The sequence below is a fragment of the Colobus angolensis genome, unplaced genomic scaffold (genome assembly GCF_000951035.1).
Source record: "Colobus angolensis palliatus isolate OR3802 unplaced genomic scaffold, Cang.pa_1.0 Scaffold146, whole genome shotgun sequence".
Taxonomy (NCBI): domain Eukaryota; kingdom Metazoa; phylum Chordata; class Mammalia; order Primates; family Cercopithecidae; genus Colobus; species Colobus angolensis.
The window spans coordinates 4,106,402-4,126,192 of NW_012114555.1; the positions used below are offsets into that span (position 1 = coordinate 4,106,402).

The 19,791-nt window shown below is 41.0% G+C and overlaps 1 protein-coding gene across 1 annotated transcript in view; it reads left to right on the forward strand.

Annotated features, from left to right (window-relative positions):
- The first annotated feature begins 267 nt into the window (after nt 1-267).
- Nucleotides 268-19,791, forward strand: part of CCDC149 (coiled-coil domain containing 149) — a 67,100-nt gene continuing 47,576 nt past the window's right edge. Inside the window, exons 1-2 of the mRNA XM_011935655.1 lie at nt 268-425; nt 3,166-3,204. Of these exons, the coding sequence (XP_011791045.1) occupies nt 366-425; nt 3,166-3,204 (99 nt within the window). The 5' untranslated portion in view covers nt 268-365. The remainder of the gene's footprint in view (nt 426-3,165; nt 3,205-19,791) is intronic.

A 19,791-nucleotide genomic window follows, 5' to 3' on the forward strand; every position in this document is an offset into this window, starting at 1 on the left:
TGTTTACCCATTTATGCAACTTTTTGAAACGTTCTGGTTTTTGACTTATTGTCCAAGGTTTAGGTTCTGTTGTGAGGGCACTGCATGTCAGCACTGTAGAAGCCTTTACGTACATGTCATTTGCTGAAAAATATCTCTCTGGGCATATGAGCTCTAAAAATGAGAATGGCAAAAATTCTCCACAGGGTGTGTGAAGTACATTGTGTGTTAAATGGAGGCCCGTGGATGGTTTTGACCTGTTGCCTGGATTTTTTGCTTTGTAGTACCTGGTGTGTAAGAGGAAGCTGGAGAGCAAGAAGGAAGCCCTGCTGATCCTCTCCAAGGAGCTGGACACCTGTCAACAGGAAAGAGACCAGTACAAACTCATGGCCAATCAGCTCCGGGAGCGCCACCAGTCACTGAAGAAGAAGTACCGAGAGATGATCGTAAGTGTTAGGCTGCCCTGTTCGGCCACTTTCCTGTTCCCTGAATTAAGGTATAAAGAGATTTTCACATGCTGTTTCTTTAGAAATGGTTAAATGTAAACAGTTCAAAGTGGAAAAATTTAGAAGTAAAAGTCACCACCTCTATTTCCTCCACAACCCAATCCCACTCACAAGTTAATCTCTCTCTTTCTCTGGGTATGTGTGTGTATGTGTGTGTATATGCTTCTTGCTCTGGCATCTGTGAACATATGTGTGTGTGTTTGCAGTAGGCTCCCCCCCTTATCCAAGGGAGGCATGTTTCAAGACCCTCAGTGGATGCCTGAAACCACAGAGAGTATGAAACCCTATATATGCTGTTGTTTTTTTAATCTGATAGCCAAATCAGCTCCTAAGTGACTAGCGAGTGGGCCACATAGACATCGTGGATACCCTGGATGAAGGGGTGATTCACATCCCAGGTGGGATGGAGGGGAATGGTGCAGGATTTCACCACACGACTCTGAACAGCATGCAATTTAAAATTTATAAATTATTTATTTTTGAAATTTTCCATTTAACATGTTTGGACCATGGTTGACCTCAGGTACCTGAAACTGAGGACAAGTGGGGACTACTGTATGTGTGGCTGTTTACTTGTTAATGTAATTATATAGAGTTCTTTAAAAAGAGGGTTCATAAGTCTACAGTAATACAGAGGCCACTAGCTACAGGTGGCTACTTAGTTTTAAATTAATTAGAATTAAATAAAATAAGAGACTCCATTCCTCAGTGTCAGTGTCACATTTCATGGGCTCAGGTGACTGATGGCTACTGTATTGGACAGTGTATATAGAGAGCATTGCCATCCTTCCGGAGAGTTATATTAGGCCAGATGCAGTGACACACCTGTAATCCCAACTACTTTGAGAGGCTGGGATGAGAGGATTGCTTGAACCCAGGAGTTTGAGGCCAAGCTGAGCAACATAGTGAGAACCCTTCTCAAAAAAAAAAAAAAAAAATTCATGGAGAAATAAAATAAATTCCAAATTTATTTTTAAAAATAATAAAACATGCTGTTTTCCCTCAGCACTTTATTTTGGACATCTTTCTAGGCCTACAGATCTAACTCATCCAGATTTGAATCATCCAGATTTCTAGGCATACAGATTTAACTCAGTCTTTTTTTTTTGAGACAGAATCTCGTTCTGTCACCCAGGCTGGAGTGGAGTGGTGCGATGTCCGCTCACTGCAAGCTCTGCCTCCCGGGTTCATGCTATTCTCTTGTCTCAGCCTCCCGAGTAGCTGGGACTACAGGCACCTTCCACCACGCTTGGCTAATTTTTTGTATTTTTAGTAGAGACGGGGTTTCACTGTGTTAGCCAGGATGGTCTCGATCTCCTGACCTCGTGATCTGCCCGCCTCGCCGTCCCAAAGTGCTGGGATTACAGGCATGAGCCACTGCGCCTGGCCTTTAACTCAGTCTTTTAAACAGTTGCATGGTAATACACAGTGTGGATATAGCCATACTTTTTGTAACCTTTCTCGTATCCTGGGCTTTTTTATTTTCTCTAGGTTTTTATATGGCAAAACTTTTAAGATGCAAATGATACTGAAATGGAGAATGCCAACTGCATAATACTAGTTTTCATTCTTGATGCTTTTGAGGCAATCTCTTTTTTAAGTGGGACACTATTACTGACATTTCACTGTCTGCGCTGGCATTATTAAACAGCCCTGGAGTAGAAATAGAACAGAATAGATTCCTTAGGTTAAAATCATGTTGACTTATATGTGGACAGCATCAGATATTAGAGTGCTCATTTAAGGAGCATTCGCTTATTCACCTGAGATATTCATATTCCCTGATATGGCACAAAAGGGAGAGGAATTGAATCCTTTTTTTTTTTTTTCCGGAGACAGAGTCTTACTCTGTTGCCCAGGCTAGAGTGCAGTGGTGTAATCTCTGCTCGCTGCAACCTCTGCCTCCTGGGTTCAAGCAATTCTCCTGCCTCAACCTCCCTAGTAGCTGGGATTACAGGCACCCACCACCATGTCTGGCTAATTTTTGTATTTATTTTTTAGTAGAGACATGTTTCAGCATGTTAGCCCAGCTGGTCTCGAACTCCTGACCTCAGGTGATCTGCCCACCATGGCCCCCCAAAGTGCTGAGATTACAGGGGTGAGCCACCACGCCCGGCCTGAATCCTTTTAAGGCCAAAAAAAATATGTAATAGGACTAGAAGTTCTCAATGTCTTCTTAACTTTGAGCAAATACTGTCCCTCCCAACATTGATTGTTCTGCCCATAGAGAAAACTCTCTCTCTTTCTCTCTTTCTCTCTCTTTCTCTCTTTCTCTCTCTTTTCCTCTCTCTCTCTCTCTGTGTATGTGCGTCCCCATCACTGTTCTTTGGTTCTAACTATTTAAAAGAGGAACTCAAACCAAATGAAATATTATTTCAGTTTAGGCTCTGATCAAAAATAATTTTGACAAATCCAGTTTTTTTATTCAAATAATTTTACAAAATATGTAGATTTGATCCTAATGGGAACTGATTCTCTAGAGGTTTTTCCAAAATAACTCTGGTTCAGTTTGTAGTTATTTTTTTAAAGTATATTTGAGCTTGCTTCAGCACATTACTGGCTGCAGGGTGGGGAGGGTGGGGAGAGTCTACATTTAGGTTCATGATTTAGTTCAACTTCTTGTTTCTAAGTACATCTATATTTTTTTACAGAGTAAAATGTAGCATTTGTTTCTTTGTAGGATGGCGATCCATCACTTCCTCCTGAAAAAAGGAAACAGGTAAGACTTACTTCTGATCCTCAGATTGTTTTACTGATAACTTGCAGCAATTGGGAGGATCAGGGAATGTCATAATGTAAAGAACTTCCTTTAATTTCCTGGAATTCTTTCTGTTATTGGGAGGAGTGGGTAGAGATTCCAACTGCAAAGAGAAATTGGGAGTGGAGTGAAGGAAACCCAGTGAAGTCTGGATGGGGGAGGTACACCAGTTAACTGCATTCCCCTTGTTGGGAATCCTGATGGGAAATAGGGTTGAGGGCACATGGTTACAGGACTTGAGCTACTGTTCAGTGGGTACATGCTGCGGGCATATACCATTTGGTGGGTGCATACTGTTCAGTGGATACATACTGTTCAGTGGATACATACTGTTCAGTGGGTGCATACCATTCAGTGGACACGTACCACTTGGTAGGTGCATACCATTGTGTGGCTGTATACTCTCCTATGGGTGCATACCATTTGCTGGGTGCATACTGTTCAGTGGGTACGTACTGTTCAGTGGATACATACTGTTCAGTGGATACATACTGTTCAGTGGGTGCATACCATTCAGTGGGCACATACAACTTGGTAGGTGCGTATCATTCTGTGGCTATATACTCCTCTATGGGTGCATACCATTTGCTGGGTGCATAGAGTTCTGTGGGTGCTAACCATTCTGTGGGTACAGACCGTTCTGTGGATGCATACTGTTCAGTGGGCACATACCATTCGGTGGATGCATCCCATTCTGTGGGTGCAAGCTGTTCTGTGGGTGCAGACCATTTGGTGGGTACATGCTGTTCTGTGGGTGAATACCATTTGGTGGGTGCATACTGTTCAGTGGGTGCATACCATTCGATGGACACATACCACTTGGTAGGTCCATATCATTCTGTGGCTGTATACTCTTCTATGGGTGCATACCACTTGGTGAGTGCATACTGTTGTGTGGGTGCATACCATTCTGTGGGTACATACCATTCTGTGAGTACATACCATTCTGTGGGTGCATACCATTCTGTGGGTGCCTGCTGTTCTGTGGGTACATACCATTTGGTGGGTGTGTGCTGTTTTGTGGGTACATGCCATTTGGTGGGTACATACTGTTCAGTGGGTGCATACCATTCAGTGGATCACACTGTTCTGTGGGTGCATACTGTTCAGTGGGTACATACCATTCTGCAGGTGCATACCATTCTGCAGGTGCATACCATTCAGTGGGTGCATACCATTCTGCAGGTGCATACCGTTCGGTGGGTGCATACCATTCTGTGGGTGCATACTGTTCTGTGGGTGCATACTGTTCAGTGGATGCATATGGTCCAGTAGGTGCATACCATTCAGTGGGTGCATGTCATTCTGTGGGTACATGCTCTTCTGTGGGTGCATACCATTTGGTAGTTGCATACTGTTCTGTGGGTGCATAATATTCAGTGGGTGATACCAATTGGTAGATATATAATATTTGGTGAGTGCATGCCATTCTGTGGGTGCATACTGTTCTGTTTAGGTTCTGCCACTTCACACTCTTAAAAGCCATCTTCCATTAAAATTCACATGCCTTTACTTTCTTTTCTACTGCACCGTGGCCAACACTGTTTATAGACCAAACCAATGGTTTTAGATGCACATTTTTTATCACCAAATCCTTATATATATGTGGATCTGCTTCTTAACTCTATGTTCTGTTCCTTTGATCTCCCTGAAAAGTCCTATGGTTCTACCACATTATTCTTATTGTTTTGCTTTATAATACTTCTAATATCTTTTTGGTCTAACCTTCTTCGCTTTGCTCTTCCTTTTCAAAGGTTTCTTATTTGTTACTTTTCTCAGATAAAACCTAGAAACATTTTATCAAGTTCTCCTCTGATCCCTCCCACACAAATCCTACTGGTGTTTTGATTGGGGTTTTGTTAAATTTATAAATTAACTTGTCTCTCTTTCTCATAGGTAGATATGTTCTGTGGCTTTATAATTAAAAAATGTACACTGACTAAGGAGAATCTGGTGAATTCCAGTAAGTCTGTTAAGCTACATTCTTACAACTCTAAAAACGCAAGTTCAATGACCTAAACATTGGCTTTGTAGCATTTCAAATTGCGTTAAGTTTCTATCCCTTTAGGACTGAGAGTGTGGTGGTGGGAGCTTGGACTCTGCAGGCTTTCTGCCTGGGTTGGAACCACTGAGTCACTCTTTCTTATACATGTATTTATGAGAAAGAGAGAGAGAGAGAGAGAGAGAATGACAGAGCAAGCTATTTTCATATATACTTTTGTTAGAACTTTCCTTAACTTTATAGTTGTTCTGTACTGAGATGCCCTAAATGATGACTTTTTATGGACTTGAAGGGAGTCCAGATCATGGTGATGTTAATGCTGTGTGTTTCCCATTATAGGGAAGCCTCTGTGCCTGAGCAGGACTTTGAAATGGGTGGATGCAGATAGCAACCCAGGAATGATTTGCTCTCTTCCCAGCTGTCACGACTAACCCAGCATCCTGCTTCTGCTCATTGATGGTGTACCAGCACCACATGTATATTCCTTGATTCTGTGGAGTCATTACCTTGAGACTTTTTTATGCTGGTGAACAGTATGCCCAACACACACATGTTTATCCTCAGAGATCAGCTCAGTCCTATGGTTACCCATTCATTCGTTCATTCATTCATTCATTCAGTGTGCTTACTTATACACTTCCTCTCTATCTTACAGATTATTTTATAATGCTCCAGGTTTGATCTAAAGTCACATTTTTCTATGATGCTCATTGACTTTTTTTTCTAAACAAAATGTAGAAATCTATCTTTAATGTTTAAAAATTGGAGTTCTTAATCCTGAATTGCCAGGTGTTTTGGGTTTTGAGGTTTCGGTGGTTATAAGCAGCACCTTTGCTGCTATTTTAGAGTTTGTTAGTATTCATGAAGGAGTTTTATAGTTTTAGGGGAATTCACATTCCATAACTTTATAATAAAAAATTTATATCAACTGAAGAGAATCTGATGAATCCCAGTAAGTCTGTTAAGCTGCATTCTTACAGCTCTAAAAATATAAGTTCAACATCCTAAACGTTGGCTTTGTAGCTTTTCGTATGGCATTAAGTTTCTGTCCCTTTAGGACTGAGTGTGGTGGTGGGAGCTTGGGCTCTACCGCCTTCCTGCCTGGGTTGGAACCAGTGACCGCTGCATGAGATAGGATGCTTCGGGGTACAAGTGACAGAAATTCGAAACTGCTTGAACAATAAATGAATTAATTACCTTACATAGCCAGAAGTTCAGAGGTAATGTGGGCTTTAAGTACTTGATGGTTTACGGCTTCATGAAGTTGTCATGTACTCATTCTCTCCACTGTGCCAAATTTAGCAAGTAAAAATACAGGGCACCCAGTACATTTGAATTTCAGATAGGAATGTAGAAAATTGTACTCTTTTTAAGTACAAAAGTGTGTTCTGTGTGATTTTGGGCATAGGCTTATATTAAATTATTATTCATTGTTTATCTAAAATTCAAATTTAGCTGGACATTCTGTATTTTACCTGACAACTCTGCCATTTTGCCGATTTTAGCTCGTCAGCTTCCTCTTACATTTAGTATCAGCTTCCTTCTGTGTCTGGTTCCCCTCAGGAGAAGCAGAAAATGCAGCCATGGAAAATAAGTCCTCCTCTGCAGTCTGGCTGGGCCAGTGTAGGACTTGCTCCCATTCCTGGTCTAGTAACACGCACCAGAGGGCTGCTATACACTCATCGGCTTTGATTCATCACTTGGGATGGAAGGGCTGTTAGAAGTTAGCAATGATGTCCACTAAACTAATTGTGAGACTTTGGGAAGGCTCCTTTGAGTGTCTTGAGTCTCAACTTTCTCATCCGTAAAATGGGGATAAATATGGTACCCAATGCGTGGTGTGGCTGTCAGGATCAAATGAGACAGTGCAAGTAGAGGCCTCAACACAGTGCCTGGCACGAGGTCAGCATCCATCAATGTTTCTCACCTGCTGCTCCTCCTCGTCATCTCTTTTTTAAACAATTGTATGTTAGCAGGTTGATTCTGTCCAGCACAGCTCTTGGCTGTCAACAGGACACACTGCCGTTGTTGGGACCCTTTTGGTTGCAGTTGCTGCTCAAAATAGTTTGCTCCAAAGACAGGTTCTGGCTCATAGATTATGGGAAGAGTTGGTTGAGCATCCCCCGTGGGAGACAGAAGTGCCAATGGGCCCCAGGAATAGCTACAGCAGGGCCCAGGAGCCCAGGCCTCTCGTCAGCTCTCATCTCCTTTTCTGCTTCCTCCTCAGAAGCAGAGATGAGATAGAACACAGTATCACATTCTTAGTCTTTGAAACACTTCGTATTTTTCAGAGACCATGCATATATGCATGCCTGCATGTCGTCTCCCAGCATTCTTCTGAGGTCACACTGGGAGGTATGTCTTTCATAAAGGCACAGGGCAGCATCACAGTTAGCAATAAATAAAAAGAGTTTAGATTCTGGCATTTAATTGCATGGATTCAAGTTTAACCTTTCCACTTGCTGACTGGACAAACTATGTCACTTTTCAAAGACTCAGTTTCCTCCTGTTCATAATGGACATGATATTGAGATGTGTTTGTAAAGCTCTTATGAGGAATTGATGTGCCAGTGTTTGTGCTGCCCATTGCCTGTTAGTTGGAGAGTGCTCAATGAGTATTGGATATTTTAAGTTTTTCCTGTGACTTATCCAAGGGCACATAGCAGGTTAATGGAGAAGGCCTAGAATCCAGACCCCTCTAGCTTGTAGTTTGGTGCTCTAGTTCAGGCTTTTTGTTCTTTATTCGATTCTTAGGCTGTTTGAGCTGGGAAAAACTGTAGCCAACATTCAGTCCAGCCCATTTTGGAAGTCTAAAGATTAAGTGTCTTGTCCAAAGTCTTCTGCTTAGGAGTGGTAGAGAACCAGAAATTGAGCTAGGAATTTTTACCTGCTAAGCCAGTCTTCTTTCCCGTAGCAACCAATATATATGTGTTTATGTATGTGTGTGTGTATATATATATGTGTGTGTGTGTGTGTATATTTATTTATTTGTTTTTTGCTTTTTGGGTCTTCACATTAAAGGATAGATGAGAACTTTTACATTTGTAGTTCTAGAAATATAGTTGTTGAGGCTTTCTTTTGGAACTCAGAATCCTTTTTAAAACAACCAATTTCCAATGGCAAATCGTCCGTTAAAGAAGCTGTGGAGAAATTGAGACAACAGTGATTGCACTAATAGCTTCTCGTGGGATATTGAAATGAAAATTTCTTCTTGTGACTTCAGGCAGAAGTGTACACAGAGTGCCCCTTTGCACTGCAGTGAGAGATCACCAAAAGATCTCCAACGACCCTTTAAATATTTTTCCTTTGCTAAACAAGCAGTTCCTGCAAAGCAGACAAAGGGGAATTTAAATTATCTTGGGTTAATTTTCTTATAAGATGGGATTCTTCGGGGTTACAAAGGTACATTTTCCCCGTGAAAACTCCTTGAATAAACAGTCAAACACATCTTTAAGATCTTTGTCTTTTCTTGTTTTGATTTCAAACAGACATACCACGAAAGGTATCTCTCTTGGTCCAGGAGGGAGCTGTTGCTTTCCCGCCTCTAAAAAGTGATGGCTTATTTAGACAGTGACATATGCCAAGATGACAACCCTGGAAAAATCAGAACATAGAGTGGCCCTTTGTGGGATGGGAAGGAGCCTTTCATTTCCATAGAAAAGTCTCCTAGGTCAAGCTTATTTTAGTCTCCTGCGACTGCAAATCACAGTGACTTGGTATATACGTCCTGGTTTGTTGCTCAGAACCTAAAACTTCCTTCAGAGATCTCAAGTGCTTTGAGACGTTTCTTTTTATATCACTTTGAATGGTATGACTTTTTCATTACACCAGAGAAACTAGGAAGAAATCCCAGGTCCTGTCCTTAGGAGCACTCCCAAATCATAACAACAGCAACTTTATTGTGAGGACTAATGCACCTTGCCATAAGCCCTTTCAATCCTTGAAACCATTTTGTGAGGAAGGTGGAAGCACCGCCCCCAATTTATAGGTGAGGAAATTTAGGCTCATTGAGTCTAAAGAACTTGGGAGCTATTAATGGAGCCATTGAGTGGCAGATGCAGAATCATAATGGCCAAGATTAAAGCAAACATTTATTTAAATAGCAACCTCCCAGGCCTATTCAAAAGCATTTGCCTGTGGGGCCTGGAAATGCATTCATTCACAAGTGTGTGTTTTGAGATTAGGAGGTGGCAGTAGGCTGCTAAGGTCTCCTTGCGTAGCCAAAAAATATGTACGAATAAGCTCTCGGCTGGTCATTCTTTTTGTAAATAAGACAGCTGTCGCTGTAGCAAAGGTCATCACTTGGCAGTTGCTGTAAACAGGGGGCCCTCGCTAAGCAAAGCAAGTTTCACTCTATTACTATTAACACAGGAGTCACCATCAGACCAAAGCAGCAGAGTAGAAATTGCAATTAAGTTTGCCATCAATCACACCTCTCCAGAACGCTTGATGTGTCATCAGACTTTTTTTTTTAATGTATTCTTGCTTAATCTAGTACTTTCCCATATTGAAGGGATGGAAAAAATCTGGTCTCTTTTTCTCATTCTCTTTTTCCTTACTTTTCTTGAGAAAGTGCCTAGGTCAAGGGCTTGCTTGTCTGTCTGTCTCTCTTATTTTCCTCTCATTTTTGAGTTCCAGTTCTGATATATATGTCTTTCAGATTGAGAGGTATGTTACCAGACTTTCTGGAATACCTCATTTTTATATTATCATATAGAATAACTTTTCCATGGCTAGGTTACATGTACAGTCATTCCTCAGTATACAAAGGGGATTGGTTCCAGGACCCCCGTGTATACCAAAATTCTCACATACTCAAGTTCCCTAGTCAGCCCTGCAGAACCTGTGGATACAAGAAGTTGGCCCTCCATATCCATGGGTTTTACATCCTGTGAATACTATATTTTTGATCTGCATTGGGTTGAAAAAAATTCACATATAAATGGATCTGTGTGGTTCAAGCCTGTGTTGTTCAAGGATCAACTGTATTTAATAAATTCTGAAGAATTTAGGATGACTTTTTGACTGCCCGATAGGTTCATTTTGCCCACTGCCTAGATAGAGCCAATTTATCAAGACAAGGAAATTGCAATAGAGAAAGAGTTTAATTCAAGCAGGGCCAGCTGAATGGGAGATTGGAGTTTTTTTTTTTAATCACTCAAATCAGTCTCCTTGAAAATTTGAAGACTAGGGGTTTTAAAGGATAATTTGGCAGGTAGGGGGCCAGGGAATAGGGAGTGCTGTCAGATTTGAGATGAAATCACAGGGACTTGAAGCTGTCTTCTTGGGCTGAGTTGGTTCCTGGGTGAGGGTCACAGGACCGGTTGGCTAGTCCCAGTAAGGTTATCCAGTTGTCAGAAATGCAGAAACCTAAAAAGACATCTCAAAAGGCCAATCTTAGGTTCTACAATAGTGGCATTGTTAGCAGGAATAATTAGGGAAACTGCAAATGTTGTGATCTCTGGAATAATGGCTGGTGATTATTTAATGATACCTCCCTTTCAGTAGAATTCAGGCCCCTCTTGTCCTTCTAACTTGCTGGTTTTTCATTAGTTTTACAAGAGCAGTTTAGTTTTTAAGAAGGCTATTATTTGAACTATAAACTAAATTTCTCACAAAGTTAGCCTGGCCCATGCCAGGTGTTAGAAATACCAAAATTGTTAGAAATAGATAATCGGCCCCATGAAGAAAAGTCAGCATGGAGACAAAAGATCTCTCAGCAAGGCAATCTTTACTTTCTGCAGAAAGGGTGCTCAGTAGCAGATGGAACAATGGCGAGAGCACACCTGAACAAAGGAAAAGCAGACATATTTATCCCTTACGATTTAGGTCATCCTTACTGCTGTGTCCTGCATCCATTGGCTGGAGCTGAACCTCACAATCTTAAACTAATACCTGATTTGCTAATAGCCTAAAACTTTTGTAAATAGGTAAGTGCAGGGAAGAACAAAGAAGGAGAAGAAGTTGCTTATGAAAGGTGTAAGGAAGCAATAACATTTCCAAATAAGGAAGGGGCATAAGCTATGAGCTAAGACTAGCCTGGGCCTGTCCAGACATGCCTGGGCTAAAGTGTAAGAACTAATAGTTGATAGGAGGCTTTAGAGTAAGGAGCTATTATTCCTAGTGTCTACTATTTTATTTTTAAACCAAGACGAGCTTTGAAGAGGAACTTTTCTACTTTCTGCACCAGAGAGTAAGTGAAGACAGCCAGCCTGTGAGGTTAGAAGCCATGTCAGATTTCTCTTACTGTTGTAATTTTGCAAAGGCAGTTTCAACTTGCCGTACTGTTCCTGGAATATTGGTCTTTTCCTCTCCTGGCTACTGGTCTGAAATATTTAAGGACCAGGTAAAAACATGTGGCCTACCCCTTTGATTCCTATTTCCAGTGTCTGGAATAACACAAGGTTAAAAGTTTTTTCTTAAGGTTTTTTGTTTTTGTTTTTTTGTTTTGTTTTTTGAGATGAAGTCTCGCTCTGTCACCCAGGCTGGAGTGCAGTGGTGTGATCTTGGCTCACGCAACCTCCACCTCTGGGTTCAAGCAATTCTCCTGCCTCAGCCTCCTGAGTAGCTGGGACTACAGGTGCGTATCACCACGCCTGGCTAATTTTTGTATTTTTAATAGAGATGGGATTTTGCCCTTTTGGTCAGGCTGGTCTTGAACTCCTGACCTCAGGCGATCCTCCTGCCTCAGCCTCCCAAAGTGCTGGGATTACAGGCCTGAGACACTGCCCCCCAGCCTCTCTTAAACTTTTATCACTTTGTTTTTTGTTTTGTCTGTGGGAGAAATAAAGGTTTTCCTTTCTCCTCTTAGGTTCAGTGACTGGGGCCTGCAAACTTAAATGACAGAAGACAAATTAACTGGAGAAAAACAGCATACAATTTTATTAACATTTTACATGCAATGGGAATTCACAGAAAAAAATAAAACTCAGGAAGCAGTTAGCAGTTAGACTCCGGGGCTTATGTGCCGTTTTAACAAAGGAAAGGGGATTTGGGCTTTGAGTGATGATGAATTCTGGGAAAGCAACCAGGAAATATATGGGAGAAATTAATGAAAGATAAGGGTGATTTTAGCAAGATTTGTTTATGAAGAATATTGTATCAGGTTTGAATCAGCCTAGTTATGTTAACTCCAGCGGGGGCCAAGAGGTCACAATGAATCAGTGGCCAACTAAATGTTTTCAAATTCACAATTTGTTATGAGGCTTTCACACACTAGCAATCATGTAATAATCAGTGCATAGACAGTGATAAGAGAGAGGGGGACAAACCACAGCAAGTAGCTGGGGAGAACCACACACCCATAGACAAGCTAGAGAGGGCTGGAATTTTCTAAAACTACTGAGCAGCAGGGGGTGACTGCTCTTTTTGGGCAGAACTTCTGGTGGCCACTGCTGGTGTCCAGAGGCAGCCTCAGAGTTATCACAGACAGAAGTTCTACAGATGCTTCTCCATGGTCAGTCGCTTTGCTGTTTTTATGGTCCTCCACGGAGTGTGCACACTCACTATCTCAGCTGCCACGTGACTTCAGTTTCTCATCAGGTCTCAGGGTGCCTAGCCACAGGAGGTCTTATCACCTCAGTCCGTTATACATAAGTTTATCACTTTGAGGGGTCAACAGTTTCACTGTCACTTGTCATCAGTGACTTCATTTTGAGACAATTAGCATCACAAAACACTATTATCTATCAAGGTTCATCTTGGTGTTGACTGTCTCTGGTGATAGGAGTCTCTCTTTTCTTCCTGGTACTGGAGTGGGGAACACCTTCTCAAAGGGAAATGTGTGCCTGCTTTTAGGCAGAAAAGGGAGTGTAGAGAACTCTTCCTGCATTTGTTGATTCTCAGTTGCCTTTAGCTCAAAAGACTTATGCCAAAGTGGCATCATTCAGGGTGGTGTATCGTGATTCCCTTCATGTCCATCTTCTCATTTCTGACAGCAGGGAGAGAAATGGTATAGAATGGAAACTTTTCTCCCAAATCTGAAAGATTTAGGGCTGTCAAATTTGACCACCGTCAAATATTTGACCATTGAAAATAGGTTCCCTTAACATCATGGTCATTGCCAAATATGATCCATGATTACACAGATGCTCCTCAGCTTACAACGGGGTAACTTTTTTTTTTTTAATTTCAGTAGTTTGGGGAGAACAAGTTGTGTTTGGTTACATGAGTAAGTTCTTCAGTGGTGATTTCTGAGAGTTTGGTGCACCCATCACCTGAGCAGTGTACACTGTACTCAGTATGTAGTCTTTTATTCTTCTCCCCCATCCTGCCCTTGCCTTCGAGTCCCCAGAGTCCATTGTATCATTTGTATGACTTTGTTTCCTCATAGCTTAACTCCCACATATCAGTGAGAACTTAAAATATTTGATTTCTCATTCCTGAGTTACTTCACTTAGAATAATGGTCTCCAACTCCATCCAGATTGCTGAAATTGCCATTATTTTGTTCCTTTTTATGGCTGAGTAGTATTCATAAAAACATAAAAACAGCAAAGCAGCTGACTATGGAGAGAAGCATCTGTAGAACTTCTGTCTGTGATAACTTTGAGGATGCCTCTGGATACCAGCGGTGGCTGATATCCACTTGTAGAGAGTTTTCCCTCTCTAGTTTGTGGGTGTGAGTGTGTGTGTGTGTGTGTGTGTGTGTGTGTATACACCACATTTTCTTTATTTGTTCGTTGATTGATGGGCATTTGGTCTAGTTCCATATTTTTGCAATTGTGAATTGTGCTGCTACAAACATGCATGTGCAAGTGTGTTTTTCATATAATGACTTCTTTTCCTCTGAGTAGATACCCAGTAGTGGGATTGCTGGATCAAATGGTAGATGTACTTTTAGACCTTTAAGGAATCTCCGTACAGTTTTTCCATAGTGGTTGTACTAGTTTACATTCCCACCAGCAGTGTAAAAGTGTTCCCTTTTTACCACATCCATGCCAACATCTATTATTTTTTGATTTTTAAATTATGGCTATTCTTACAGGAGTAAGTTATTATTGCATTGTGATTTTGATTTGCATTTTCCTGATAATTAGTGACGTTGAGCATTTTTTCATATGTTTGTTGGCCATTTGTATATCTGCTTTTGAGAATTGTCTATTCATGTCCTTAGCTCACTCTTTGATGGGAATATTTGTTTTTTTCTTGCAGATTTGTTTGAGTTCCTTGTAGATTCTGGATATTAGTCCTTTGTCAGATGCATAGTTTGCGAAGATTTTTCTCCCACTCTGTGGGTTGTCTGTTTACTCTGCTGATAATTTCTTTTGCTATGCAGAAGCTTTTTAGTTTAATTAAGTCCCATCTATTTATCTTTGTTTTTGTCACATATGCTTTTGTATTCCTGGTCATGATGTCTTTGCCTAAGCCAGTGTCTAGAAGGGTTTTTCTGATGGTATCTTTTAGAATTTTTATGGTTTCAGGTCTTAGATTTAAGTCCTTCATCCATCTTGAGTTGATTTTTGTATAAGGTGAGAGATGAGGATCCAATTTCATTCCTCTGCATGTGCCTTTCCAATTATCACAGCATCATTTGTTGAATAGGGTGTCCTTTCCCTACCTTGTGTTTTTGTTTGCTTTGTCGAAGGTCAGTTAGCTGTAAGTATTTGACTTTATTTCTGGCTTCTCTATTCTGCTCCATTGATCTATGTGCCTATTTTTATATCAGTACCATGTTGTTTTGGTGACTATGGCCTAATGATATAGTTTGAAGTCAGGTCGGTGATGCCTCCAGAGTTGTTCTTTTTGCTTAGTTTTGCTTAGGCTATGCGGGCTCTTTTTTTTGGTTCCATATGAATGTTAGGATTGTCTTTTCTAGTTCTGTGAAGAATGATGAGGGTACTTGATGGGAATTGTGTTGAATTTATAGATTGCTTTTGGCAGTATCTTCATTTTCACAAGATTGATTCTACCTGTCTAAAAGCATGGGATGTGTTTCTATTTGGTTGTGTTGTCTTTGATTTCTTTCAGTGGTACTTTGTAGTTTTCCTTGAAGAGGTCTTTCATCTCCTTGGTTAGGCATATTTCAAAGTACTTTATTTTTTTGCAGCTTTTGTAAAACGATTGAGTTCTTGATTTGATTCTCAGCTTGATCTCTGTTGGTGTATAGCAGTGCTACTGATTTGTGTACATTGATTTTGTATCGATCTGGGAGCTTTTTGGAGGAGTCTTCAGGGTTTTCTAGGTATATGATCATGTCATCGGCAAACAGCAACAGTTTGACTTCCTCCTTACCGATTTGGATGCCCTGTATTTCTTTCTCTTGTCTAATTGCTCTGGCTAGGACTTCCAGTACTATGTTAAATAGAAGTGGTGAAAGTGAGCATCTTTGTCTTGTTCCAGTTCTCAGGGGTAATGCTTTCAACTTTTCTCTGTTCAGCATAATGTTGGCTGTAGGTTTGTTATAGATAGCTTTTATTACCTTAAGGTATATCCCTTCTATGAAGATTTTGCTGAAGGTTTTAATCATAAAGGGATGCTTAAGGGGGTTACATTCTGATAAACCCATTGTAAATTGAAAACATTAGAAGTTGAAAATGCGTTTAATACACCCAACCTACTGAACATCATAGCTTAGCTCAGCCTAGCCTACCTCAAACATGCTCAGAACACTTACATTAGTGTACACTTGGGCAAAATCATCTAACATAAGGCCTATTTTATAAAGTATAATTTATTCCATACTATACTGAAACTGAAAAACAGAATGGCTATATGGATATTGAAACTACAGTTTCTACTGTATGCATAGCTCTTTCACACCATTGTAAAGTTGTCAGAGCTTCATTAAATCAAGGACTGTCTGTATTTGAAAATCTCCCATTGGTTCTTATAAGTTTAGAAAACATGTTGCATCTGTAGTGTAAACCCTTCTGACATATTTTGCGGCATTTATAAGGGAATTGGAATGGTGATAGAGGCAAGAGCTAGAGTTCAGGGTGCAGTAGGGCTTAAAGAAAGGCTGCAAGATAGCTCCCCTCTCCCATGTGGCTAACCTCTCTCCGTAAGGATTCCTGCAAACAGTTGGGAAGAGGTTGGGGTGAGGTTCGACAGCTCTGTCAATTCCCTGTTCTTTGCCTTCACAACAACTGTCAGTATTTGTAGTCATCATCCCTGTCCAGAGAGAATTTCCAGGGCCTCCCAGTTCCCACACCAGGGGCTGACTTTGGTGAACTGTTTCTGCAGGCATCATTTGTAATTGGGGATTGAGTTGTTCCTTGACAAAGGAAGGGGTTTCAGAATGGAGAGCTGTCATATCCTTTTGGCCTTGAATCTCACAGCTATGTTTTCATCAAATCTCTCTTCCCTCCCTTTCCCATCACAATTTTAATAAACTCCTATCTAGAAAGAGTGACTTAAATATATGGATTCTACCACATATCCCACTATATTCAACATTCCACTATTATCAGAACAAAAATGTCAACCTTTAATGTCGGCTCTCGCTTGATCTGAATATTTAAAAGAGGCTTCTTTTTAAACCTCTTTATGTTTTGCTATTTATGCTGCCTCCTGCCCCCAAAAATTTAGAGAAAAGAATCTCTTGGTTTTGTTTTCCTTCCCTGTGAAACCCAGTCTTAGGCAGGCTGCCACTTTTCCCTGATATTTCCTTTACATAGTGCTGTTATTCTAAACTGATGGTCACAGAGTCCTTCTCAGTAACAGGGAGACAAAGCACCCTGCATAGCTGATAAATTATAAGCAGGCACCATGTGTTAGCTTGATGGATTGTTATAGTGAATGTGTGTGAGTCATGGGTGTTATTTTTGGTCAAAAGAATCGTGTGAACTTTTCTCCTCTATTTTGAGCACTTTGAAATATACTACTCTTTTTTTTTTTTGGTCTTTAAGGTGTATGTCAAGGAATTAGGCACCATTATCAGAATAGTCATTTTCTAGTTTTCAAAGTTACTGTTTTGGAGTTGAGGAGGTGGAGGGACTGAATAGAAAAGAGTTGTGTGTTGACAAGGAATCTAGCCTGTTAAATGTAAAAGAAAATTACAGTCACCTGCTTTGAAGCAGTGGCGCCACCCTCACCCCACCATACTCCAGGGGTCAAGTTTAAAGCTGGGGTAGATTTACAGTGAACTCACTTGGAAGCATTGCGATTTTAATAAACCATTGTTTTGCAGCTAAGTAGAAATGCCTGGCTCTTCATAGATTTCTTTTCAGCCAGGCTGCAGAGTAAATAATGTTCAATAATCACATCACTGGGTCTCTAAATAGCTGTTTCCTAAAGCAGCCCTGCCCTCTGTCCTGGTCATCACTGGAATTATCGACTGATTTTTATACCAAGTGTCTTCCTAGTTTCCACATCCCTGGGAAAACCATGTGAGCTCAATGCTTTTTAAAGTGAGGCCCAAGGACCAGGGCCAGGCTGCAACCTAATTGTTTCTGGTCCATGACAAGATACCTACAGAAATTGAGAGTAAGTGTTCAAAAACTTTCATAGCAATTTGACAGCATGGTTTTATGTCTGTTGAATCTAATGATATACACTTGGGGTTTTATCTTCTTGTCTTCTTAAATTTATTTGCCTAGTAATTCATTTTTATTAGATTTTACAAAAGTATTGATCTGTTGTGGATTGGAAAAAGAGAACTGGTCTTTCCCCACCAATAGGTTGAGTTGTACTGGTCTACCAATACAGTAGCTACCAATGTAGCCACTGCAGTTACATTGGTCAGTGAATGTCAGGATCTTCCCACCTACTAGAGACTAAGGAAATACTGATTTAAAAAGGGAAGGTTAGGGAGGTTGGAGATTTTTTTTCCCTTGTCTTTTGTTACATTTTCATTGTTGCCCTTACAGACATTTCTTTGGGCCTCTCTTCTGCTAAATGAAGGTTTAGGTGAATTTTGCTGCATTTCCTCCAGATGGGGATGCTGAGATTCACCTGAATGTGCAGTTGGCAGCCAGCTCCCAGACCGAGCAAGCGCTGGGCTGCTCCTCCCGCCTCTCCCCAGGGATAGTCACTGCTGCCCAGTGGCCTGGCCCTCCATCTGGTAGGGAGGGATTATGTTTGCTGCCAGGGGAAAGGATCAATGAGCTAATGTCTGGGGAATGTTCTGGAGTTCTGCGGAGGAAAGGCAGAGTCCACCCACATGTGACACCTTGAGCTAAGGAAGGAGAGCTGTGGATGGAGAGGGGGAACCAGGAAAAGAAAAGAATTGAGTCATCTCTTGACTTCACTGCAGTCCCTGTGGTCAGCCTGCTCTTGTGGCCTTGAGCTGTGCTTTCAAATGGAAGTTTTGAGATGTGATGGGGAGAGGGAGAGAGGGAAGCCTGTTTGCCTTGTCCTCTGTCTGGGACTTTTTCTCCAAGATATCTACAAGGCTCTCTCTCTCTCCTTTTTCAAGTCTTGACTTAAATGTGACCTTCTCAGTGAAACCTTCTGTGGCCCTTTCTTCCAACACATTCTGTTCCCTTTGCCTGCTTTATTTTTCTCTGCAGCATGTTATCATCTAACACATGGATTCATTGTATATTCTATTGTAATATAATGCAGTTAATGTAATGTCACCCATTCAATGTCAGTTTCCAAGGGTAAGGGTTTTGTCTGTATTGTTTGCTGCTGTATCTCCAGGTCTAAAACAGTGCCAAGCAGATGCCAGGTGTCCAATAAATATTTGTCAGATAAATGAATGAATGAACAATCAACAGTGAAGGGGCAGGATTGCAAAGGAGTCAGCTGTGTCCAAGGAAGCCTTCACTGCATCTACACAGCTCTGTTCACTGAGTGTTAGAGTAGGAGTCACAGGGTGGGCACAGTTGAGGAAGGTATCCCACCTTTAATGAGTGCACACTGGATGCCAGGCACTGTGGTAGGCATTCTGTGTTCATTATTTAAAGATCAACTCACTATGTGTTGCTAGCTCCATCTTACAGATGGGCGACCCAAGAGATTAAGAAACTCCTAACTCCAGGTCATCCAGCCCAGGAAGTGGCATGATCAGAATGTAGCCTCGTCTCTCTGATTCCTCCCATCCAGGGAAATTTCCAAAGGCAGTCATTTGTTCACAGTGTCTCTTGTTTCTTTGCTTTCCTACCTACAAAATAGGTTTTAATTTTCCTCATCCATCACTAAATGTTTGTCTTGGGAGAACAGAAATCTGGGAAAATTAGAACTCAAATATTACAAAATGGGAGCTTTGCAAATAGGGGGCTGAAAAATTGGATGGAGTTACTGAGTAATATTCTCAAATAAGTGAGTGGCGATCAGGGCTTGATTACATCCAGCCAATGGGGATGAATGTCTTTCTTTATTTTCTTTTGTTTTCTTTTCTTTTTTCTATTTTCTCTTTTTTCTTTTCTTTTCTTTTCTTTCTTTCTTTTTCTTTCCTGCCTTCTTTCGCTTCCTTATCTCTTTCTTTCTCTCTCTCTCCTTCCTTCCTTCCTTCCCTCCCTCCCTCCCTCCCTCCCTCCCTCCCTCCTTCTCTCTGTCAGCCCCTGCGTTGTTTTCTTTTCTTTTTTCTATTTTCTCTTTTTTCTTGTCTTTTCTTTTCTTTCTTTCTTTTTCTTTCCTGCCTTCTTTCTCTTCCTTATCTCT